General features: G+C 36.3%; 1 protein-coding gene across 1 annotated transcript in view; it reads left to right on the top strand.

Annotated features, from left to right (window-relative positions):
* The window catches only part of Gnat3 (G protein subunit alpha transducin 3), a 40,205-nt gene that overhangs the window by 441 nt on the left and 12,314 nt on the right, over positions 1-27,450 (top strand). The window contains exons 2-5 of the mRNA XM_085684065.2: positions 14,791-14,833; positions 18,929-19,070; positions 21,374-21,531; positions 23,851-23,979. Of these exons, the coding sequence (XP_085540191.2) occupies positions 14,791-14,833; positions 18,929-19,070; positions 21,374-21,531; positions 23,851-23,979 (472 nt within the window). The remainder of the gene's footprint in view (positions 1-14,790; positions 14,834-18,928; positions 19,071-21,373; positions 21,532-23,850; positions 23,980-27,450) is intronic.

The raw sequence follows: 27,450 nt of genomic DNA, 5'->3' as shown, positions 1-27,450 counted from the left end.
TTGAGATTTATGTATACTCTATATGTATTTCATAATTTGTTTTAGGTTTCATACTTAGTACATTGTTTAAGAGACACGTATTAGATGTCTCTGTTGGCCTCTTTCAAGGATTACAGAATGTCATTGCTAAAAGAAAAGTCATACACACCTATTACTTTATAGCATTCTAATTGTTTCAGAAGTAGCAGCTAAAATCCTTAATGATAAGTCATAAAAGTATTTTATTTGTTTAGCCAGAAATAAACTGAGTGTTTGGCATCAAAATTAAGGTGTTAAAATCATTTAGTCTCAAGTTTTATGTACAATAATGACAAGCTACTTAAAATATATCAAGTATATTACTAAGACTATGGGGGAAATGGTGCCTTTAATTTTGCTCTTCATTTGAAAATATGGCATTCACTTCATTATAGAACACTTATATATTCATTTTCTCCACAAATTATTGGCTACTTTTCATAAGCTTCAAAACAAAAAACAAATTTTTATGACAACTATAATTTCAATAGTTACTCATTTACCTAAATGGATTAATATAATCTATTTGCTATGTATTTTTCATTAACAACTTAATGTCCTGTGGTCACTGACATAAACAACATTTGTAACTGCTTTTGGGAGGTGAGTGGGAAGAGGCTGGCAGAGTTGGGCATAATGTTTTAGTTTAGAAGCATGTTAAGATTTAAGGGAAATTTAACCATGGACTTCTAGAGAAGAAGCAAAAAAAAGGTATAATTTAAGATATTAAAACCTGTGATGTTTTTAGCACAAATATATGACAATATGTATTAGGTAAATATACCATATAATCCAGGGGTGACCCAGTAAGAGGCATTCACTCAGTCTTCCATTTTCCTTTTTTTGTGTTTTCAGTTTTTCCACATTCGGGCTATCGACTAACTAATTAGTTAGTTAGCTTTGCCTTTGGAACACTGACCTTGTATTACAATGTTGTATAAGATGCCCCAAATGAATAAAAACTTAAATCAATACAGAAACAAATCAGCATAAGAGCTTTGACTTATTGGCGGTTGTGTATTTACCCTGAAGCTAGTTATATACAATAACAAATCATTATTTCAGGATTGTGAGTCTATCGTGCAGTGAATTTCTTCCATTGTTAAGTGTTTTTACTCTACTCCTACCATTGAGTTTCAAAAGCCAAGCATGGGCTGTGTCTCTTGATTCTCAAAGAAGCCGTCATGTTCTCTCCTTCCTTGCTGGAGTTTGGGGCAAAGACTGCCCACAGGACTCCCAAGCAGTCACCGAGAGATTGGTGATTGAGGAAGGTGATGGTACGTGCTTTGAGAACATCACATGCTATTTTCCCAGTTCCAGAGAATCCCCAGAGGCTGTAGTGGTGGAGTCAGAATAACACGGATGTGGCAAAGTCAATAAAAGGTTGGAGGAAAAGTCAGGCACTCCAGTAAGTGCTTTGATATTCCCTTACAATGGCACGTGGGTGCTAATGCCCAGCTAGAGCTTCTCATGGTCTCAGCTTGTTTGCTGTCTTTGCCATCTGTTTCTCTACTGTAAATCCAGCTCATCAACTTCTTCAAACCCCTGCCCCCTTGCCCTCCCGACCACAGCAGACTGGACCCAAGTTTAGCCAGAATAAACCCTTCCTCTCTTAAAATAAATAAATAAAAGGCATGTCTACATGCTGAGCTAAATTTCCAACAGAACTGATAAATATTTTCTACATTCCATTTTAAAAAAATATTTTCTCTTATTTTTTTTAAAAACACAAATTGTAAGCCAAATCACTCAAATGGTTATATTACCAATTACAATAACAATACTGTTAGACATACACGGATCCATGGCACTTGAGGTAGGTGTGTTGAAGTAACTGGCCTACTGGACATGTTATTGAGACCGAGAAGGCAAAGATAAAATATAAAGAGTTGACTGAAAATATGTCATCAAAACTCAAGTCCCTCCCAAATGCAATGATGTAATGAAGAAAACTGAGATTTCCCTAAATTATGAGGTGAGCGTTGATAGATTATTGATTGACTTAACAATCTAGAGAGATATTCTTCAGGACACAACTTGTTATATGCAAAAATCCCAAACAGAAATGAAAGTATTCTAATTGTCCCAAACTTGTGGGTTTCCTTAAGTGAAAGAGTATTTTATTAACAGGAATGATAAATAATTATCAATAGTAAAATTGTGTCTTTTATTTATCCAAGATGATAATAATGTTGTATACTTCTTCTCATATCACTTTATTATTTGCATCAACAATGATTGAGCTGCTCAGCTTAAATTTAATAAAAAATATCACACTCAGTTCAGTTTTCACTATTTTGATTTTTATTTTAAACTTTTAACTCTATATTTGATTGAGTTGTCAAAGTCCAAACAATAATATCCATTTCATTCTCCTTTTTACCTGAACTCAAATTATCTACACTGCATTTTCATATTCAATTTGGTTTCATTAAGGCATCATCCTGTGTCTTCTAGAACTAACTGAACCTTTCTACTATTTCCCCCTCAAACGTCTTGGATTCTCATCGAAACAACATCCACACTCTTAGGTGGAATCCGAACAACAGCTTATGACAACATGTTTAGTTTAATATGGTAGTGATCAATTCTGAATTTGACCCTGTACTTACAAAAAAGAAAGTCTACAAAACAAGGCGCAATCTGCTGTTTACTCTGACCTGTACTGTCTAGTGATTTCTGGGTGCTAAAACATAGACCACTAAGATTCCTATTTGGCATGCACTGTGAAGTGGATGTGAACAGTGTTTTAGTGGAAACAGGTCTGGGGGAATCTAAAGTGTGGATCCCATATTCAAGCCTCTTCCTCACGTTCATGTTTTTTTGTTGTTATTGTTGAGGTTGAGAATCTCTTTCTTTTTTAATTTATTGAAGATAAATCCTTGTCTTGCCTGGCAGGGGTAGCACATACCTTTAATCCTAGCATAAGGGAGGCAGAGGAAGGTGGATCTTTGTGAGTTCAAGGACATTAGGACAGCCAGGGCTACACACAGAGAAACACTGTCTGGAAGAAACCTCCATTCAAAAGATTCTTATCTCATACAAAATATACAAAGTATCTGGATTATAGTTCCTCCCTTCCTCCATTCCCACCCCCTGCCAGATTCACTGTCTCTCACTAGAAAAGAATAGGCTTCTAAAAGATAACGCCCAAACATGAAAAACAAAATATAATGAGATTAAGCAAAAATTATTTTTATCAAAGTTGGGACACAACAACTCAATAGAACTAAAAGAGTCCTGAAAGCAGATACAAGAGTCAGATTCCCACTCGTTCTCACAGTTGGGATTCCCATAAAAATATTATGTAATGTATTCACAGCGGATTTGGTGCAGAACCATGTAGGCCCTGGCTAGCTGCTTCACTCTATGTGAGTTCATGTGTGCTTTGCCTTGCTTAGTTGATTCAGAGGGCTTTGTTCTCCTGGTGTCTTCCATTCCCTCTGGAATATCCTGAAGAGGAGGCTGTAAAACTCCCTGAGCTCAGAGGGCAGGGATTAGATGGAGACATGCCTTTTTAGTTCTTTTTATTTGTCTCCACCTACTACAAGAGGAAGCTTCTCTGATGATGACTGGATAAGCGATGGATTTCTGAGTATAGCAGAATATCTTTAGACGTCATTTTATTGATTTATTTGTTTGTTTTAACCTATCGTGTTTAGTTTCACCCTAGGTTTCTGGCTTTCTTGTCTCTGGTTCTTGGTCACCCAAGCAGGATCAGGTAGAGTTTCCTTCTCATGGAGTGGGCCTTAAGTCACATCAGATACTGGTTGGCTACTCTCACAAGTTCTGAGCCACCATTGCCTTAGCATATTTTGCAGACAGGACAGATTGATTGTAGGTCAAAGGTTTTGTGGCTGGATTGGTGTCCATAACAAGAACATAGGGACATGCTCCATGTAGGCATCAACGTAACTTCTCCATGTTCAGTGAACTCTGTGTATGTGGTCCTCAGCAATGTGTTCACATGTTCTGTTTGCAGAGAACAAACCTTTGTCTTAAGAACAGCCTGGGCTGTTCGGGAATTTCCATTGGCCAACAATTCAATTGAATGCAATCCAATTCCACCACTGGAAGCCTCTCTTGATTACAAGAGATGGCCTGTTGAAACTCTGTGTCCCCCATTACTAGTGGTCCTCATAAGAACCACCTTTATATATTCTAGGAAGATTTCACTGAACTAGGTTTCCATATCATTCCTCAAATATCCCCCCTCCAATTCCAGATATCCCTCTTTCTTCTCCCTCCCTCAAACCCATCTCCCACTATCTAATTCCTCCATTCCTGTCCCCATTTGTTCTCAGTCTGCCCATAAAAATCCATGTGGTTCAACCCTGCCTCTTTTTCTAACTTTCCTGGATATTCAGATTATAACTTGGTTACCATTTATTTAATATATAATATCTTCTTATAAGTGAATACATGCCATACTTATCTTTCTGGTATAAGTTACCTTAATCAGGATGGTTTTTTTTTTTTCGTTCCATCCATTTGTCTAAAAATTTTATGTTGCCATCTTTGGAAACTCAAAAGGCTGAGAAGCATATAACAAAATGTTCAAAATCCTCAGCTGCAGAAATTTCATCTTATACACTTCAGAATGGCAAAGATCAACAAAACAAGTGATAGTTCATGTTAGCAAGGATGTAGAGCAAGAGGAAACAGCCTTCTATCACTGCTTCCAGGACAAACTTATAAAACCACCATGGAAATCAATGTGGCAGTTCCTTAAAATGCTGGGAATCTATCTAACTCCAGATCCAGCCATACCACGCTTGGGCATATACCCAAAGGATGTTCCATCCTACCACAAGTACACTTGCCAAAGCTTGGTCATTGTGACTTTATTCATAATAACCAAAAGTTGGAAACAACCTAGATGGTCCTCAACAGAAGAATAGATAAAGAAAAAGTGGTACATTTACATACAGAAATACGTTCATGGCTTTTTGTTCTGGTCTATGGCCTACTAAGTTAACCAGGGCCATGTAGGTGTCTGTGGATTTCAAAGAGACTGGTAGGCTCAGTACTGTATAAGCAACTAAAGATAATTGCCCCCTTCCTTCCTCATATTTCAGTAGCCAAAAGATCCGTAATGACAGAGGAGGGCTTTAGGGCCTTATAAACACTCACCTTCACATTTGTCTGACTGTTAACAGGCCCAGTTTTGTGTAGGCCTCATTGTGTAGGCACAATCAGCTGCTATGCATTCACATTTGCATTGCTTGTGTCAGTCCCAAAAGACACCATTTTGCAGTCCTTCCTGTCTTCAAACTCGTACATGACTTCCTTCCTCTCTTCTACAATTTTCTCAGTGTCTGAAGGAAATATAAATGTCTTATTTGAATTGAGCAGCCAATCACCCCTCACTCTCAGCAACTTGAGTAGCCATGTGTCTCTAATTCTCCAACCTTTATTCACAGAGTAGTTTTTCTGGTTGAGATTGAGCATAGTCTTTTGTTCATGGTCATAAACACAAGTCTATAGAGAAGCTTGACTCCATATCAATTTAAGTAATCGCAGTAAGTTCTGCTAAGATGTATGTTTATACAACCATAGGTATTCTATTTGGCTTATGATAACCAGGTCTAAATTCCTTACACTGTGGAGTAGAGCTGAAATCTGACCATGAAATAGACTACTCCCCATAACCACATTGCCACATCAAATTTAAATTTTTGGAATCTATAGCAACACTGTACTATTGAGAAACACTTATATAAGTAACATGAGAAATTAATTTATTCCTGTTGCTATAAAAAAGGATGGTGCTATATTTTAAAGTCTACACAACCATGGGCTATGTGTAACATAAAAGGTCTTTCATTTAAAATATTAAAGTTCAGAACCCACATTCATGTTTTATTTTCCTCCAGATCCTAAAGTACAAATGCATTAATGGATACTGTGGACCTAAAGAAGTGAACTCAAATACTTGATATCATCAAAATGTGAAAAACGTATCAACTCTGATTATTACCTACAAAAGCAAATAACACAGAGCACACATTGAATTCCTCCTTTATATTCTAACAAAATAAATTTCCTATTAAAAGTTATTCATTCCTTGTACTATCTAGGAACAGTTTATAACTTGTAATGCCTCATACTTTCTCATATATTCTGATACTTTTTTAATTAAAATATAGATATAGTTCTCTTCAACCAAAGCATGTAATTTCAGCTGTGATTTCCCTGAAATTTTAGAATATCTTGCTATATTTATCTTCTATCCTAACTGACGTTCAATTCTTTAATTCTACACAATCCCTCAAAATTCTACAACACTCTTTTCAACTGGTTTTGACGAAAGTAGATCTCATTAACACTGATGGTTGCTCTCACTTTGATTCTTCTGTAAACTCCCAATTACCTTCATTATCAGGCACTATAGAATAAAGCAATGATGTTTTAAATTTCTTGGCTGGAAAGTACCATTTTGAGTTTGTCTGAGCCAATAGTGAGCCTTCTGTTATAATATCCCAGAAGTCACATTTCCAGCGACAATGTCAGGTTAAATATCCTTCTACCTCGTCTCACTGAGATGATCATTAGCTTGTGGTTGAGAAATGGTCAGCGATCATCTCCAAAGGTCACCAAATGTTCATTTATTCCATTCACACAATAGGAAGCAGAATTTCATCGTCTTTATTTTTTGCCTTCCTCTGCATGATAATGTTTTACTGGAGAGTAATTTACACCTTGGTGCTCTAAATTTTATCCATTCTTTGTCTTAAGAAATTTACTCCTTAAATTATATTTGACATTGCCATCTTCAGAGTCCTCTGGATTCTTTCTCTTGATGATTAAAAATGCTTCTTTCCTTCCACCTAAAAATCTTTCATTTAGTTTCTAAAGCCCTTGTAATCGCTTAATATAGCTATTTTTAAAAGTATTAAATATTTATAATTTATAAATTAGTCTATACTCCTACATTCCCTTTAGTTGCTTGCAGTCTGAATTTCTATGGCTTAGCACAGAAACACATGCATTCATAAAAACAGATAACTGGTAGAAGCAAAGTCATAGACAGAAAGTATTCCTCAGTTGTTTTCAGTGACTAGAACACAACCAGGATTTAAATGAACAAATACAGCTAAAGAGAAGCACTGTGTTTTTCAGTAAGTTTTTCTGTAGTTTAAAACCAATTGATCAATTTTAAGTAAACGGAATAATTTTTGTCATTTAGTTATCTGTTTCACATATATATATATATATATATATATATATACACATTTATATTTATATTTATATGAAGTAGATACACATATATTACCTCAGTTACCATGGGATAATTATTTTGTGGGGGAAAATGAGATTGGAAGGTGCTCCAGAAATTTTTCACTATTATACAAATATCTAATGTGATATGAATTAAGAAAAAACAGAGAAAACATTGAAAGACAAGTCACAGAAATGTGATGTTTGATTGCATGTTATAGTAAGTCAGAGGAAAGCATAGTAGGTTAACTAGACAGAGTGTGTTTGTGGAGCAAATGGGAGTCTTTGCAAGAATAATAAAAGTAGCTACCAGATATCTAACCCTGTGATTTCCTTTTTCTTTTCCTTTCTTTTCTTTTCTTTCTTTCTTTTTTTTTGAGACAGGGTTTCTCTGTAGCTTTGGAGTCTGTTCTGGAACTAGCTCTTCCTAAACAAATATATCTGTCTATTATTACACCAAGTTGTAGATGTGTGAATAGGAAGGATACTATTAATGAGAGAAATATATCAGATATACTCAGCCATTTAATTTCTTTATTTATAGTTTCCTATTTCCAAGTACCCAATGGATATAGGACAACATTGTGATTAACCAAAGCTTGCTTTGGAAACATCAATTTATTCTAAAATTTTAGATACAGCATTATTGTCAAAACTAAAGAACATTTAGATAAATAGATGATTATCTAAAGTAAGCTCACATGGGAAAAGAAATACACATGTAATTTTCTAATTTAGTCACTTTATTTTCTGGCCTAAAGGGTAGAGTGTTAAGATTATAAAAGACTTCTTCGAAAACTATTTTCAAAACTAATTATATGAAGATAGAAATTTTGGAAATAGTGTTAAGCTATGATTAACATACAGACTGTATACATTTAAAATATGCATCTGATAAATTTGAGCATAAATGCATACCTATGAATATGTCCACAATCTATGTCATTGACATATTCATCATTTATGGTCCCCTTATTATTGCCACCTATTGATAAAAATAGCACATACAACTTATAATCATAACAAAATTTTAATTATATACTGTAATTGGGTAAGTTAGGTAATTTGAATATCATCAGATATTTTCAAAGTAAGTATAAAATTAAAAATTGAGACATTCAAGCAAAGAATGATGAAAAGAAAAAGATCCGGGACAGTACAATTTCTCCCTAGGTGTAAACAGTTTGTTTGATGAGAAATCTTATGACAATTGGATATTTATTTTTGACATATTACAAGAACAGGTTTTAAGACAAAATAACAGACATAAAATTTTACCTGACCTATGTACTTTCAATGTGATATATTGAAAAATCACAGTTTTTTCATGTAACATTTATATGAATGCATTTACATTAAGTACCCTAACCAAACAAAACAGATTATTAAATTCTACATAATAAAATAGTTCAAAACTTTGGGAAAGTGTCAGCACCATAAAGACAAAAAAAAATAGCAGTAAGAAAACAGAGGAAAAAGTCTAAGCATTCAAATTTAGAGTAACAACAAAAATGTGCAAACTGTGCGTATTTCCTGAATTTAGGGCATAGGAAACGAATGAAAAAGACCTGTGCAACAATCAGATTTGAAATTTCAGTGTTTCATTAGGGAACAATGGGATGAAGATAAAATTTCTTATGCATGCAAATAGTCTTACACGACATAAAATGGCCTTATGACAAGACGCACTTGGAAGTATTCATAGGCAAAGTGTCTAATTGCTTTCAAAAGATTCAGCTAAACAACAAAACAAGTGAAAATACTCACATATATATGCATAGTAACACAAATGTCCATCAGTAATAGAGAATGTAAGGAAGACAGCGTTATTAACCAATAAAGGCAAGCAATGTAAATAGGGGATTCTGAAGTACTGCGATCTCAATCTTCTCTTCTTTTAGCTTTGAAACAAAATGATTTGGGAAAATAAACAAGAATTGTTCTGCATATTTTTGGCAAAATAAAGGGGTACTTACTGATTTGTTTATATTGATTACAAGCTAAATTCTATCCAATAATTGATGTACAGATCATTTCAACATCACATAAACATTTGTAAGAAAGTTTGGTCAGTTCATTGAAGGAATTTGATACAGACGATCCACACCCCAAAGAAACTAGGTGAAAAGAAGGATCCTAAGGGAGACATATCAAGGGCTCTAGGCAGCAGATAGTTAGGATATCCTGGGTAATCTGGGAAGGGAAGTAGAAGAGAGGGTGTGGAGGATGGGAACATAAGGGCTGGGGACAACCCAGTTGGAGGAGGAACAGAGTGGGAGCAATGAGAGACATATCTTGATAGAGGGATCCATTGTGGGGTTATGGAGAAACCAGATGCTAGGACAATTCCCAGGAATCCACAAGAGTCCAGCTGAGACTCCTCCAGTAGCAGAGAGGGTGCCTGAACTGGTTTTCCCCCATAAGGAGATTACTGACCACCCTAATTGCCCTCACAGAACCTACATTCAGTAACTAATGGAAGCAGAGGCAGTGATTCACAGCCAAGCACTGGGCTGAACTTCTAGAACTTAGTTGAAGAGATGGAGTAGGGATTATATGAGCAAAGGGGGTCAGAATCATTATTGGGAAAGCCACAGAGACAGGTGTCCTGAGCTAGTGGGAGCTCATAGACTCTGGACTGACAGCTGGGAATACTGCATGGGACTGAACTAAGCCCTCTGAATCTAGAGGACGGTTATGTGGCTTCATCTGGGGTGGAGGGGGAGCTGGCAGTAGGACCAGGTCTTATCCCAGGTTCATGAACTGATTTTTGGAGTCCATTTCCCTATGGTGGGATGCCTTGCTCAGCCTTTATACAGGGAAGAGGACCTTGGTCGTGCCTCTACTTGATATGCCAGACTTTGTTGACTCCCCAGGGGAAGCCTTACCCTCTCAGAAAAATATAAGAAAGATAAATTAAATTGAAGAAACAAAACACATTTCCTTAATGCCAAAAGCACATGTGCAATAGTTCCTTTCCTTTCCTTTTTTCCTTTTTGTGTTTCCTCTATTGGAGGCTATGGTGGATTGTGATGGAGAAGAGAAAGACATCTTTAATTTTACTCATGAGTGGAGTAAGTTATTCCTTAAAAAGATGAGATATGAGGAGGAGCCGACACTTGACTGTAAACAATGACAATGAAAGCATGCTTCTAGTTTATCTTAGAGCAATCAAATAGCCTGAAACCATTTAAATATTAAATATTTCACTACTAATTTATACTTGGAAACAATATAATAAGACAGCATTAGCAGGAGAATTGAGTTTACTTGAAGGTAGATCTAGAATTTGTATGAGACATTTATCTCTACTGCTCTCATTCCTCTTATGCATAGAACAACATTATCTACAAGGCTGTCTCATTCTACATTCCATTTTGCTGTACAATTATATTATTTTAATGGCCTAGAAAAATCACCATACATATCAATTTATTTAATCTCGTATTGCTTGCTTTAGCCAAATAAACAATCAAGCCTTGTGGGTATTCAGCAGAATTCACTTACAGCTATGGATATTATGCAGATTTAAATTTTTTCATATCTCTGAATAACAATATTTTATTATGTATAATAATTTATGCATATTAAATGGATATTAGGTATAAATTTAATTATTATATGAAACAGTATCTTCAAATAAACAAGCGTGTATCTTGTGAAAATTACTCTGGTACTCTTTAGCCCAGAAAATAATGTGAGTTATGACCGCCACTTAGAAGGAAGGAGCTATTTTAGGGTGTGCTCAGCATATGCAAACGTGCTGTCATGCGTATATTTAGCCCTGTAACATGATCTAATCCTGAAAGAATGGGGTGCTGATTGTGAACTAAGTGCTTCAGTTAGTGTGAGAATGGAAACAGCCAGTTGCTTTCTGAGCAGCTTTAAGACAGAGTTTTAAGTAGTGAACAAGATTTTGAATAGCTCGATTTTTTAAAATAGGAATTATGCCAGTAATGCAATGAACTGCACGGAAGTTTCACTTAGCCCAGCAAACTCACCATGCAGAGCAAAGTAAATAGTTTTTAAAAATTTTTTACAGCTACTTTATCTGCTCCTTTATTATTTTACAGTAACTAACTCTTCTGCCTATCTTAGGCACACCATTAGTTACCTGGTAAGCTACAGAGAATTGCTGAATACTTAAAACCCCTCAAGGCTCAGAAATAATTTGGGAACTTCCAGCTCTTAGTGTTCTCAGTATGGTTGCCATCTGATTTTGACCGCTGCCTTCAGTAGTCCCGGATTGCACGTCGGTAGTTCCAATATATTAAAAATCAATATTGACTCCTGAAAATTGACTCCTGTATTGAATATGGAGATTTTTATTCTCATGAATCTATCGGCAATAGGGAATGATAATGGCTTGCATCACACTTACGTTACAGTTGGAATTATAAATGGCCCTAGTGTTTTAAAGTGCAGTGGTGGATACGCATCATCTGTGAGCCGGTATGTCACCCTACTACACAACAGGCAGCGCATAAGGAGCTTTGTGTTTTTCCGGAACTCCTGGAATCAACCTAGTGTGTTACAGTGGATAAGGAAAGCGTGCTATCACTGTGAATGTACATTTACTCTCTGAGATAACCTAAAAGTCACCCTTGTCCCCCAAATGTGTGACACTGTTTTGAGTATAACAGGGAAATAAAACAGGATCATATGCCTGTGATATTTTCGTCTGACCAATAAAGTGATTCCAAAGTGCTATCACATGTCTTCATGATCCATGACACATGTGATCATATAATTCTGGAATATTATCTCTGTGTGTACTGTGATGGAGATGAAACTCATGGCCCCACATATACTAGACACATACTCTACCAACAAGTTGTACTCCGTTTTGAAAATTTTAAAGCATTTTCTTGTTTTCTAAAGGTTGATATTTCTTCTAATCGAAAATACTCCACGAATAATTTTTACTTTATTATAGAAATCATAGACAATACATAATTGTTTTAATTTAATTTTTTGAATATTCAAAAATTTAAAATCAAAATAATCGATTATTTGGATATTCATGCAATCAAGCATTCTCTGCTCAGTCTTAAAATTCTCCAGTTCCTTTTTTCCCAGCAGTTCCACTTCACTAAACAAAATAAGTGCTAAATAAACCTGCAAGAGATAGGTGAAAGTTGTTGATTTCCTTCCCAAATTCCCATAACCAGAAATCTTCAAGTCACTAAAACTAAACCAAGCCTATGTATTTGATGTAGTGGAGGAGAGCCCATGCGACTATCCTTGTGCCTGATGACGCTTGGTTCCCAGCATCCCCTTCTGCTGCTTGTGGTTGCAGAGGTAGGGTTATATTACAGCTTTTTGGTCGGACCTAGAACCCACAGGCCTTAATTTAACACCATCCCCGCAAAAGTAAATGAAAAACAGAAATAAGCCTATGAAGGTCCTGTGCGTGATTTCTGCATTCCCTGGCTCTGTGTTTAGCTTCCATGGCCTGTGGTAGAAAGCGCACTAGCATAGTAATGAGAAAAGTCATGGCTGTTTATGCAAGAGGAAGAAGCGTACAGAACCACAGGTCGATGAAGCCTTATTTAGTGCAGTCTTACCACTCTTCATGTTTCAGTATGATACGTGATGGGCAGCTGCTCAGACAACTGTAGAAACCAGATATATTAAGATATGCCAGAGACAATAAATACTTGCATCGTAGACTTAAATTTAGATGCCCCCATGGCTGTTCCTCCAGGCTCAGGAAAACATTTAAAACCATACAGAAATAATTCATTGGAAAAAAAAAGGGTGGTCTCATACAAAAAATAAAATCTATTTTTGTAAATTTATTTTCTCTTTAAAGTAATTTCATACAATACATTTTGATCACATTGTTTTGTTGTTATTTTTTCTCCCATGTCCTCCCAAATCCTCTCAACTCCCTATGCAAACTTTTTGAAGATCTCTCCAACCTTCCCCCTTTTCATAAATCAAAACAAAATAAACCACATCAAAAAAAATTAAGAGAAAAGAGTCCACTTTCCGCTGCCCATTGCTGCTGGGCGTGGAACCTGCCCTGGAGTGAGGTTGGTACACTCAGGGACACGCCTTTGGAGAAATCCAATTTACTTTTGCAGGCCGCTATTAATTGCAAATAGCTTCCTGGTTAGGAGTAGATTATTTTATAAATATAAGTTCAAAGAATTACTTCTTTCATGTGAAATTTATCTTACACTGATGGATGAGGATGACAACTTAAAATGATACATGAAAAATTGTAAGTGTGGAGAAGAAGGTAAGCAGGAGAGGAGAGGCCAAGGTCAAACAGTCGTAGGGAGGATAAGAAATCTACCATCGGGGTGTCAGTGTGCTCTAATCCATATTCATAAGTATGGTTTCAATAGTTTTTCAGATTTCGAGTTATCAAATGCAAACCACCTTTTGCTTATTATGCTGAAACTATGATACTTCGATGAATCAAAATAACTGCCTATCATACCCAGATACAAAATGTGGGGCCACTGGCGGTAAGACCAGGATTTATTCCTAGGGCATGACCTGGTATTTTGGATCCCATTCTCAGTGGAGGGACACCTTGCTCCATGCATGGATACAGGGAGGAGGGCTTTGGTCGTTTCTCAAATGACAGGCTTTATTGACTCCCCATGGAAGGCCTTACCCTCTTGGACACGCGGATGGGAGTTGAGGTGGGGGAAGGGGAGGAGGGAAGGGAGAGGGATCTGGGATTGGTATGTGAAATCATAATAATAATAAAATGTTTAAAAAGAAGAAGAAACGAACCTAAATCATGACCTGCGATTGCTATACTTTTAGTTGTCATTTCTCAACAAACAAACAAACAAACAAAGAAAAGGTCCTTAACCTCAAGAGAGTTTCAAGAAATACCTTCAAAAGGTCCCAACTGACACCTTAAAGCAGCCACTAAGTTTTGACTGAGAATTCTTACTCTCCTCGTTAAGGATCATGTGCATTTGGGCCTTTCTACATGACGCTTCAAGAGTTAAGTGGATGCCAAAATATTTTACACTATGGATCACAAACTACAATACATGTTACAGAGAAGGGTGGCTGTAACAGCTACAGTCCCACCGCTGGCCCCTCATACCTGCCTCTGTGCACCCAGACCCTGTGACAGGAGGCACACCCATGTTAGCTCAAGAGTCTTCATCCAGTCGGATGAAGGAAATTACAGGTCCGTACAAAGGTATTGCCGGCTGCGGAGGAGAAGAGCATGTTTCAATCAGGATAGATGTCTGCTTGAACAGTTCTGGCAATAAAGTTCTCTGCGATTTCCTTCTTTCACCATTTATTCAAACAGAGACACAGAATCATCTTAAGCCTTAAAAATTATTCAGAGGCTGAAATTGTGAGTTACAACTTTGTGCTGCAAATGCTTGGATATAAGCATCTCAAATCATGTTTAAACGTAAAATATAATTTTCTCTATGACGACAAAATGTTTACTTTAGAAGTTATGCAAATAGAGGTGCTAAAAATTTACACACAGTAAAATAGTAGATATTAGTATTAGTACCAATTCAGTGTATCATCAATAACATTTGCTTCATTTTATTTCAGGAGCCGGTGAATCTGGAAAAAGTACGATTGTTAAACAAATGAAGTAGGTACAGAACTATTTCAGTTGTTTACTGTTTGAAGTCTATCTATGCATTGAACAATTCTGTGTTAATTATTTATTTTAGTTTTTTTATTATAATAGAATTACATCATTTTTTTTCTTCTCCTTTTCTGCCTACAAGTCTTCCCACATTGCCCTCTTGGTCTTTTCCATATTCGTTGTCTCTTTTCTCCTTAATTTTTATTGTACTTACATATTGATAAGTACAATCTGTTCTTGAAGTCTGATTCGCCTGACTGGCTAACTGAGCTGAAACAGGATAATACTAACACACACACTAACGTGGACAGGCAGAGAACAGGAGGCTTCAACCCTACACTGTGAACAACAGGCAAGTAAGAAATGCTGACAGATGAAGAAATGGTCTTCCCCATTTAAGAGCACACATCCAATAGCTTTGGTCAGCACTGAACACCTGCATACAAGTATCATTATACAGACTGATAAAATCTTTTTAAAAATGCTTTGTAAGTCCCTTTCAGAATTCAAGCAACCTCATCAGAATTTACAGGCAGTGTCAACATTTTTTTCCTGATTTTTTTGAGCGTTCAATTATTACTTCTATTGTTTAACAAAGACCAATTTCTTCTTTTCTTTTGAATTTTGTCTTTTAGATATTAATACCAGTAGCTATATATTAGTTATATTAACCCTCAAATGAACTAGCTTTTGAACAACAATAAAATAAACTGCAAACATTTGAAATACGTCAATCAAGAATCCCTTTGAAATTTGGGAGAAACTATTCTAACATTGACATTTGTCAATATGGATACGAAATATTTTTCATTGATATCATTCCAACAGATTCTGATATGTTACTACATTATTTTTTCTATTTATTCTTTATAATGGGACAGCTGCCTAAATTTCTGAATGAGGAAGTATTAGGCATAACTGTTATAAATAAAAAATACAGTGAAAGATGAATAAAATTAAGCTAGATATCAGTGATGAGGTTCCCTGGTTAAGCCGAAACCCTTTTTTTTCTTCTTCAATGTTATATTGTCATGTAATTTGCTTGTCAACTATTATTTAAGCTCCAGTTTGGAAAACTCACCTATAGGTGCCAGCAAATGTTTGTCCTTTTTTTCCTGTCTCCAAAATATGGTTTTATAACCAATCATTGATCCATCCTAACAGAGTTATCTCTCGTTCCTTTATATTATTATTCTTTTCTACTACCCTATTATTTAGGACATAATCACACATGAAGTTATCTTATCTTATTCTTCTTAAGTATCTATCATTTATTTACTTAAATATAGCTTTAAATGAATAGCGATTTTGCTATATAAAAAGAAAGCTTTTAAATATTAAATAATGTATAAAGTCAGACAAAAATTAGAAAACTAGAAGCAAAATTAACAATGAATATTATAGATATGTAACTGACTGCCATAATACATTTAGGAGGCTGATGCAGGGGGATGACTGGAAGTTTGGCCAGTCTATGCTGTGTAGTGAGTACCATAACAGGCAGAACTATGATGTATGATGTAAGACTATCCCAGAAAGCAAAACTATAGTATTTTTCTAAAAATTATTATCTGATGCAAAAATGAATATTTACTGCCATTATTTTTAGAAGTACATTTTGCAAAAAAACTAGTAGATATATTTTTTTCTACATCTAGCATAAATTTAAAACTGAAGAGATTATTAGGCTGTTAAGTGCACTGGTTGTCTTCACATAGGATGAAGGCCAGGTTTCCAGCACCCTATGACCACTTAAAATCATGCTTAACTACAATTGCAGAGTTTCTGGAACCTACTTCTGGTCTCTCAAAACACCAAGCACATGCAAAATAATTCAGGCAAAAGATTCATGCACAAAATATGAAGCTGCTCTTTAAAATATATATATATATATATATTATATAATAAACTGGGAAAGTCATGAGTATTCTTTAGCTATATAGTATCTGAGAAATTGCATGAAGATTTTGAAATATGTATAACAGAAATAATTTAAATATGCAAAGTATGAAAATATATGTAAAATATGAACCCTGTAACTATTTAAAATGGTAAAATGGAAGATAAAGATTCCTAATTTAAGAGAAAGTACAGGCAATCAAGATGCAAACTGTTGAAGCTATTCATTCCCTTGCATTACTATGACGTCATTGCACATACGTATGACAATGTCTGTCCTACCCATACCCAAAGCTCGGTAACTGTGTGTCTCTATTTACCTGGACTGCCTCTTTTATCTATAAAGTCCTCCTTGCTTTTGACCATTTAGAAAGAACTCATTATGCTAAACTAATCAGCTCGTTATTTCTACTACTTCTTCTCTTTTTTGTTTTTTATTTTTATTACCCGTAATAGAACTTACCACAGTTTTTTAAATGTCTATTTACACAGATATGGCCATGAACTTATATAAAACACAAAATCTGTAAAAAATGGTAATTTTTTCCCTACAATTTGGTGCTTCTCCTTAGAAATTTTACTGTGATGGAAGGGTTTCATGGTTATGCTCTCTGAATCAAGAGTGATTTCAGTGGTCATTCGAAGATCTAAAATGTAATTTTCTGTATCTTGGCTGGGGGTTACAGTGTGTGATACATGCTACATAAACTGGAATTCCACTCTGGACCTAGTGGGATGAGAGTCAGGGGAAATTCAGTCATTTATTTCAGTACATAATGAGGAACTAAAATGACCAATAAAATCTTACTGGATTGCAAAGAGCTAGGAACCAACTTATACCTAGACAACTCTATCTAGAAGAAATAAAACTAAGCAGCTGATTCTGTCATATTTTCCCTCATAGTCATCAGAACTGAATGTCCCAAAGTCACTCACAATTGGCATTTTAATTTAACAATTAAAAATCATTTCTCTGTTTTAATTTTGGACAGAGAATTGGGTTTTATCAAAGTCCTGCTCTGATCTATTGACAAATACACCGTTCTGCAGTTTTATAGTCCATCCCCCCCTGTTTTTTTTGTTGTTTGTTTGTTTTTGTTGGTTTTGGTTATTCAAGTGATTTAGTTAGTTAATGCAGCAAGAGAAGCACGGCCCTGTTGAAGGCAAAACTGTGCATTTGTTGGCAATCAAATGTGAATAATAGATTCAAATAACAGAGGCATACTCTGCCTTCCTCTCGATGCCTGATGCTTCCATCTTATGGTGTTTATCTCTTCAAAGGCGTTGAGGAGGTGTTTGTGCTAAGCTGAACCCCTAAGCTGGAACTTCCATGTGTGTAGATACAAAATAAATCTTGGGAGAAGTGGCACTCAAATCCGAACACAAAGCACTTTTAAAATAACATGAAATAAAGAAAAGAATGCCAGGAAGAATTTACCACACAACAAAGAAGTGCAATTAGCACTAACAGAGATTTTAGCTCTAATGGGAAGATCTATTTTAAGCTGATCTTAAAGCTGATCTTTAAGAGTTTAAGAGTTATTCTTAAACTCTGCCAAAGCCTGACTGTGATTGAAAGAGAGGAGGGAAGAGAACAGCCCAGCCAAATCTACTGCCCGGCTAACTCACCTCTGAGAACCCAGAAGCACGCATACACATTGAGGAACAGCAAGGGAACCAACAAAAGAAATTACCTCTATTTTTTAAAAACTGTCTTTGTTAAAGCTGTAAATAGAAAGCAGACATTCCTACTACCCAGGAATGTTCTTCAGAGACAGGAAAATCAGGAGTGTTCTGCTGAGACTTCAATCACGGTAAAAACATCACCCGGGGCTCTGGACTCCGTGCACAACTCGACCTGAAAATCAGGGAATTTTCCTCTTGGGAAAAAAAAGAAATCTAGGTTCTAAATAAAGTGTTCATGATCTATATATTTGAAAAATTATTTTATCTATAACAAGATTTAATTTGCCTTATATTTAGCATGTGTTCTTCCTATGACCTAAAGGCCTTTTATGAGAAGACAGTGAGGGATAAACATTCAGAGATGTTACATTACCCAGACTTGGCAAACACACTTGATGAAAATCCTTCCTTGTTACGGTGTACATACTATGCTTTTATTCAAGCAGCTTATTATTGATGGTCATTTGTACTACACCAGTTCAACTCACAAAAGCTCTTCTTGTGTAATCGCAGGATCATCCATAAGAACGGGTACAGTAAGCAAGAATGCATGGAGTTCAAGGCCGTCATCTACAGCAACACGCTGCAGTCCATCTTAGCCATTGTGAAAGCAATGACGACGCTTGGGATCGATTATGTAAATCCTAGAAGTGCAGTAAGTATGGAATAATTGAAAGGCCGTGTGATAATTATAAGGCCCACGTGGACTGTGAACTAAAGAATCACAGGACTGTGTTTGTTGCCCTGGTCTATGTCAAAGGAGCATAATATAATTTCACAAATTTTAACGACCACCAGCTTCTATTTTCTTATTTTTCTGTCAATTAAACCTCTCTTTCCTACTGCTCACTATAATTTTATTAAATACTAATTGTTTTCTTAGGATTTGAAACTAATAATAAGTACAACAACATAAGAAACTAACTGTATTGTGGTTTATAATATCGCATCTAAGTAATTTTCCTATATTTAATTAATAACTATTTCATACATTATGATGCTTTAAAAACCTACTTACTTGAAAAATAGATAATATGTAAAAACTATCTTAATATACAAATTATGAGTTTATTATAGTCTAAAAGCCAATAAGTAACCCCACTACAAAACAAAAGCATTAAACGACTTTCTCTATTTCCACAAGGCCCCTCCCAGAGTGGCTGGTCACCTCCAGATGGCATCTACTGAACAGCCCCCTGTGGGATCTGTGTACGAGAGCAGTAGGCATAGGAAGAACCATGTGTAAAATTAGTGAAAGACACAAAGTACTTTCCTCCTCTCTGTCCCTCCCCAGGCATGTGGGATTTCCCTCTGTGTGCTGTGATTACCATTAATAAATGAAGAAACTGCTTTGGACCTATAGCAGGGCAGAACTTAGCTAGGTGGGGAAAACCAAGCTGAATGTTGGGAGGAAGAAGGATGAAGTCAGGAGATGCCATGTAGCCCTGCTGGAGACAAATGCAGAAACTTTAGTTGATAAACTACTGCTATGTGGTGATACACAGATTCATACAAATGGGTTAAATTAATATGTAAGAGTTAGCCAATAAAAAGCTAGAGCTAATGGGCCAAGCAGTGATTTAATTAATACAGTTTCTGTGTGATTATTTCAGGGCTAAGCAGCCTACTGCTACACATCCAATTTAGGGTTGACCATTTTAATGAACATTGGAAGTTATCAGGATGAAAAGGAAAATATTCCTTTCTATACTATTTATTTTATAGGAAAGGATAAATCCCCTTCTTCCTATCAGTTTTCTCAGAGAGTGATGAGAGATAAAAAGAGAGAACGGAGATATGCTAAGAATATTTTGGGGCAAATCATTTGCAAAGCCTAGAGTCTATGCTCTAAAAACTTTCTTTACTAACTTTCCCCACAGTTTGGATTCAGATAAGTTTCTTCTTTTCCTTCTTTCACACGTGCAAAAGAGACTCCAATACCTTCCCATCTTTATCATTTGATGATTTATTGAACCTATTCTTTTATAGCTAGTTTGTTATTGTTGAACCTGACTTTTCTTAAGCACGTAGAATTTTACAATGACTCTTAAGAAATGACCTCCTATAATCCTTTAATTTAAAGGTGAGGTGGGAAATGGGTTGAAAGGGAGCAGTTGGTTAACTTCAAACAGCTGAAATCCAAGGCGGACCACAGCACTGCTTGACTCCCTTTGCAGGGCTGTGTCCTTTGTGAAGACCGTCTCCAATGTTTTACATGGCAATGTTTATTTCATGTTTCCCTCCCAGGTAATAATAGTACTAAAGTGTGTGTGCCTTCTGCATTCTTTGATAATGGCCTAACGATCTTGGAATTTGTATATAATATATTCCATGTGTTTTGTCAAGGAGTTTATTTATGAAGCAAGTCCCTCTCCTTTCTCATTTCTTGCCATGTGCTACCAGGCACTGACCCAACACTTACTCAGCTATTTTGTTTCTTAGCCACTTTTCACCTCTGCCCAGTGGCAAATTTGCTGCACAGCTCATAATTGACACCACCTAAGGGATAGCATTAAGACATTATTTTGGGTCCAAGTGTGTAATCGCGTGCCAGAAGGATCACAAAGAAATATCTCATGATAAACAATCTCACTTTTATTTTCATTTTACAACAATCTCATTTTTCTTTTACTCTAACATTTGACCCAAGCCGCTATGGATTACATTAAAGCACTGTTATTCTTTTTGACAAAATACTCAGATGTCAATGATATATACCAAAGTATTCAGACTTCTCCATATACTATGTTATAATTTTCCCAAAATGCAGCTTTTACAGATATCAGCCTGTTACTATAATGGATTCTAGTTTTTTACTCTTAATAAATTTTTGGAAGAAATGGTCAATGAAATTTTTAACAAGAAAAGTAGATAATAAAAAGCCTTTTAAATGCTCCATTTAAAATATCCGAGCCTAAATAACTTGCTGGTCTTCTTCCCACCAAAATATTTCTCCAGGAAGACAAGCAGCAACTTCACGCAATGGCAAATACGCTGGAAGATGGCGACATGACACCCCAGCTGGCAGAAGTGATTAAGCGACTTTGGGGAGACCCAGGAATCCAAGCTTGCTTTGAAAGGGCTTCTGAATACCAGCTCAATGACTCTGCCGCTTAGTAAGTGACTTTCTCGGGATCATAGGTGACACACAAGTCTATAACTGGGCGCACAAACAAGGAAAAATGGTTTGGAACTTTATTTTAAAAAACTGAGAGACAACTGAAAAGACATGAGGCAATTTGCCAGAGAAGAAACAACTCTTGCACATATCTTCTCTTAATTAAAAGGAATTAACCATGATACACGGTGCTTAGTACTAATGCAGACAGATGGTGTGTATACCGATGTTTGAGGCCATATTAATCTGAAACATTTATTTCCATGTTGCTGAAATCGTCTACTGGAATAACTTTTGATTGGTGATATATGCATTAGCTCACTAGGTTATTGAGGAAGAAAAAAAAATCTGAAAATCCATAGATGTTATGTTTCCAGTCTTTAGCACATTATGACATCCTGTTGGATTCAATCACAGCAAATATTTAATATTAATAAGGAACTTAGGAGGGCATTAAACTGCTTGTAATACAATTGTTACCATGACCTAAAACTTCCTTATATCAAGTACGTCTCGAGTTATCCTGGAAACTACCAGAAGAGCAAAGTTAATGAGGAAAGGGCTGGAGTGTTGTGTTTGGCCAGTCAATCCCAAAGATCTAAATAAAGAAATGAGGAAAGCCTTAGCTAACTAAGGATCTGTGGCTTACTGATTGGGGCCATCTAGTGTGCTATTTAAATTCCACAAGAGCTAAGAGCAAACATGGACTCAATGGGGAAAAAACTGTCTTTTCAGGATTAGAAGTAAGTCATCAAGACATTTTAAATGATTTCAGTCATGACCTCTGTTTGGCTTATCAACTACAGGGTTTGACATCCAAATCCCATATTTGCTTATTAAAATCAGGACTTTAGATGAAAATCAGTTTGCTAATGCCTCTTCTTTGCCTGAAATAATTTACAAATGCAAAGAATATTCTTTAAAATGTATCTTTACTAAAATTTTCTTTAAATGAATATTATTTCTATTTTTGTAAGTACATGATTTTACCTGGGCATGAAATGAATGATATATAATACACCTACCACAGATCCGAGCTCATCAATAGGAAATTCAGTGTTTCAAGTAATAGTAAATAAAAAGTTAAAAACTGTAAAACCTCCAATACTTCTTTGATTTCTTTATATCTCAATTCATCACCCATTTACAGTCAAGCAGTCTTTATTAGCACATATATTGATATATATTATATATAATATATAATGATACATTTTCACATTTTAGTATTCCATAGGCACAATATTACTTTTCTTGTTGAACAAAATCCCTTTCGGTATACATGTTTGGTAAGACTTTACTCTCAAAGTTTTGTGTCTATGGCAGGAAACCACACATTATCATTTTTTAAATGTGTTTGTTGTCATGACTCAATGTAATGTGCAAATTTACCATAAAATTAGTATGTTATTACCTTTTGTATTTCAATTTATCACAGAAACAGCCATATTGCTATGCTATTTAATCCTTTGTGTCAAATACAATGGTAGAAATGAAAGAAAATACAATTCTACTTTGTAGATATTTCTTGCAAGGTTGAAAATGCTAAGAGCACTTTTCATCCTTAAACAGACTTGGTGCATGGAGTTTAATTAAGTTTACACCTCTCCATTACTGAGCTTTAGGTACTGTAAAAATTAAAACCAAAAATAAGTAAGCAAAAGGAGAGAACAAGGAAATTGTTCACACTATTAAGAACAGGAATTCTGGAAGAGTTAGGGACTTCACCATGCACTGATGGACCGTGGTTTGGTTCAGTGTGGACCCTCATGAACTTCCTGGGATCTTTCATTGAGCCTTATGGATTTCATCCATGACCCTTTATGGAAATGACTGTGTTCGAAACTAAGTAACCCATACAAAAATACCCAAACAATTCATAGCAAGGAAACAATTCAAATTAAATCATCCCCACAACAGGAACTTTGAGGAACTGGGAGTAACTGTGGTTGCAAACATTCCAAGACATCCTTAACATGGTTAAATGCATTCAAACAGCCCTGCATGGAGAAATAGCCTCCCGTTTATCTACCTACACAATAGCAGCTCTGTCTTGAAGACTTCATAAGATACAGACTAAGGTAGCGTTGAGGAGCTGGTCGAGAAGAGATTTCTAGAAGCTAGCTGTGAACTGCAGTCCGCACTGGGGTGTCCCGGCTGCTGGTTTTTACCATTCGGATCAGCAGCTTGGAAAGCAGCAAAGAGAGTTTTGTTTTTCCACACACTTTAAACTCTTAAAATACTCTTGGGCTGAATTGCAGTGTATCCCAATGGAAAGTCAAAAATATGAATGGATTCTGTTTTATTTCGTTTCCATTAGCTACCTTAATGACTTAGATAGAATCACAGCCCCCGGGTACGTGCCAAATGAGCAAGATGTTCTGCATTCCCGGGTGAAAACGACTGGTATCATTGAAACTCAATTCTCCTTTAAAGACTTGAACTTCAGGTATGTACAAACCTGTCTGCTAAGTGGGTGGAGCAAACTTCCAGCTCAGTGTTTCTTCATGGAGGACGCTGTCCCCACAGTCAAGTGCAGTGACTTTGCGTTAGCTGGAGAGACCTCCTTTTCTGACATCAGCACCTTCCTTCCTGCACTCCTTCAGCACACTCTAAACCTCTCCTTCCTTCTGGGCTGCGGTTCTCAGTCAGGTGCTCTCCAGATTTTATTTCTAATACTTAAAAATGACATTTTTCTTTGAGTTTATTTTAAGGAAATGTATTTAAATAGCCTTTTAGGAACAAGTGTCAGGGGTACCATTTCACTTACCCTCTTACTTCTTTCTCTAGTTGTTTGACATATTCCTTAAACCGACTTGGTTTACAATGCAAATCATTAAAATACAATTATTTGAATGTGATGCTATTTAGAAAACTCACAAGACACATTTCATCAGCCCGTTTTGGGTATGGAAATGAATCCCTATTTTATTGCCTTTAATTCCCTTTCAAGTAATCCTCTGAAATTCTACTATCAAATCACTCTCGGACTATATTAAGAAATGGAAATTGTAATACAGTGTTAGATAATGTCTCTTGGTTCTTAACAGCTTTCACGCAAACACCCCAGAGAGGTTGTGTACATTTGTCATACTCATACAAAGCTTCACGTTATTTTATGTGGATTTGGGGATGAGATAGATTATTAGTAATGCTGGGTTCCAATGAAATATGTTAGTAATGAAACATTGCTAAAACTACATACTAAGCAAGGTCAGTCATGCCTGCAATAATGTAAATGTATTTAAAGAATTAAAGAGAAACAAACAAATAAAACTAGAGAACAGCTGATATGAATTGTTTATAGTCAATTTTGAGGAAAAAAAGTATCTAAATGGTCTTTATCCAGCATCCTCAACTCAGTTTGAGGGTAATGATGGTTTTGAAACACTGTGAAGGGTCTAGGTTGGTCATTATGAGGTAGCTGATTAGAACAGCGATTCAAATATTTTCAAGAGATATAAAAGTAATATTTTCCAAATTTGTACTACATTTCAGGCCTACAATTAGTGGATTTTCTGGAATTAATTAGTAAACTGGCCTCTCATGAGAGCAGGGCAAAGGGGCAGCTGAGAACGCAGCCAGCTCTGCCCAGGGGAAACTTGGCGAAAGTATCGCCTCGGCCCTTGCTCGGTTTTGTTGAGTCAGATGAACTTTGCCCCAGTTTCTGGAATGCTCCTGTGGGAGCCAAGTCCAAAGCTGCTCCCTCCTTCTCCCTCTGCCTTGCCAGGACTTTTGTACACAGTCCCCTTTCTGTCTTGCCGCCTTCCCTCCCTGTTAATCCCCGCGGCACAGACTGGAACTGATGCAGTCTTGAAGCCCCGTTTGCTCTCCAGAAAGAGCAGCAGCGCGCCTTGCGGATCTCTTAGCTAGAACACCAATGATAAAGGTTGGATCAAATTAGGAATTTGCAGAGTTAAGCATCTTGATGTTACCTGTCTTAGATAAGCCAACGGAATTCTCTCAGCCCCAGATCATCGGAATCACAGAGCAGTTTGGTGGTTAATGTCACCTGGTGATAGTCCTGTCCTGCCCCACTCCACACTGACCCTCTTAACAGCCCACTCATGAATAAGCTTGTTGTCTGTTTTGGCATTCCAGGCATTAAGACTTTTGTATATTCTTTACGTAGAGTGTTTTTGCTCCTTTTTATCATCTAGATTTCGAAGTAGAAGACGTCTTCCCCTTAGAGCCTTGGCCTTCCGTCTGTTTACTGCCTCAAACAGTTGTCCCGTGAAAACGGGCAGCAGCGTCCCGACACACACTTGAGTAAAGGCTTTCCCAGTGCTATAGGGTGAATGACAAATGGGGGATAAGAGCTCATTTGTAGTTATTGATGATTTCTCTGGAGTAAATACCTCCGCCCTGGCAGTCTCGAGCTGCTAGTGTTATATTACTCATGCAAAGTTCGGAAGGAATTCAAACAAGCAGCTGTCTCCACCATGCCTGAGTCCTCCCCTTTTCCATAATAACATACCGCGCTTCTTCCCTCTTTCTCCTGGTTACCAACGCGCGATCTCCTTGCTTCTTTTTTTCATTTTCCCTTTTGCTTCCATTTCTATTACATGCACTCTCAAGCTTAAAAAGTCTGGGGCTACATGTGATAACGATCTGCCACCAATGCTTACAACAGTGGTTTGCAAGAGGAAGCAAAGGGTCGGCGTTACCCGAATGTGCAAATATATCCCATGAAGTATAGTGTACACAAATATGTTGCTTGTGACGTGATACGCTGGGTGATTCTATATTTGATAAAGAATTGAGGAATGGAGATTGGCAAAGACTCTCCAAAGAGAGTCTTCAGCATATCCAAGAAATGCTGAAGTTGTCTTGAAATTGTGCAGCTTCCTGTTTATAAAAAGTGAGTCCTTACACTTTGTCACTGAGATACTTTAGAATGTGAAAGTATTCTTTTATTGTAAAGCAATTATTGTATAAAGATGGTCTTCTTTCATATTCCCTTTTCTAGAAAAAAAAAATGATAGGAAAGAAAAGTAAATCACATCTCGCTTAAATGTTTGAAAAATTTTAAAGTTTATCCACAACAATTGAGATATAATAATCATTTAATAAATTCCCAAAGTTTAGCCATCTTTTCTCAAATACTGAGGAGAATAGTCCTAATGTTTAGGTTTTCATACTACATATAAAGTTCTGCGTTTCAAAATGGAATGGAAATGTAATGCACTTTCCAAGTTCACCTCAGCGATTTCCCAGGTGTTAAAATATATGACATTAGCATTGATTTGTATTCACATAGCACCAATCATCCTAAAACTATTTAAGACCAAAGAGTTAATTTACATATTAAAATAGAGAAGTCGGGAATTTTACGCAGGAATATCCAAATGAAAAGCTCTGTGTGCCAAAGTACTGTGTCATCTCCATGCATCATCAAACTTAATGGAAATCAGCCGAGGATTCTTATCAAACCAGAGCAGCAACTGTCAAGCTGATAGAACAACTTATCTCCAGTGCTCTTATCAAACCAAAGTTCCAACTGCCAATCTGACCAACGATGTTTACAGATTTTCAAGTTGCTATGTCAATGGAAAACAGGGAGCAAATCTAAGCATTTCTTTGGGGGGAGTAATTTCCCCAGACTTAAGTGATTTCAAAATAAATCTAAAATGAGTTATCGATTGTAGAAAAGCCATTTTCTCTTTAATGTTCCACAGTTAAACTACAGAGTTGAAATCCCTGGGCAGAGGAGCCAGAAAGGCTGGGAACTGTCTCAACCTAGAAAATCTGTCAATTTGGCAAAACTGCTTTTAAGAATGTTTGAACAGATGTGTGATTTGAAAAAAAAAAATGACAGTTTTCTTAAAATATGAAAGTTGAGTTCTATTCACTGTGTTCATTTCCAAGAGTGTGAGTCACCAGGCTTAGCTATGAGGCCGCTTGGTTAGCCAGGAGCTGC

Source organism: Myodes glareolus, chromosome 27, assembly GCF_982192425.1.
Source record: "Myodes glareolus chromosome 27, mMyoGla1.1, whole genome shotgun sequence".
NCBI lineage: Eukaryota > Metazoa > Chordata > Mammalia > Rodentia > Cricetidae > Myodes > Myodes glareolus.
The sequence above is the reverse complement of the archived record's forward strand: the minus strand, read 5'-3'. Positions and strand labels throughout refer to the sequence as shown.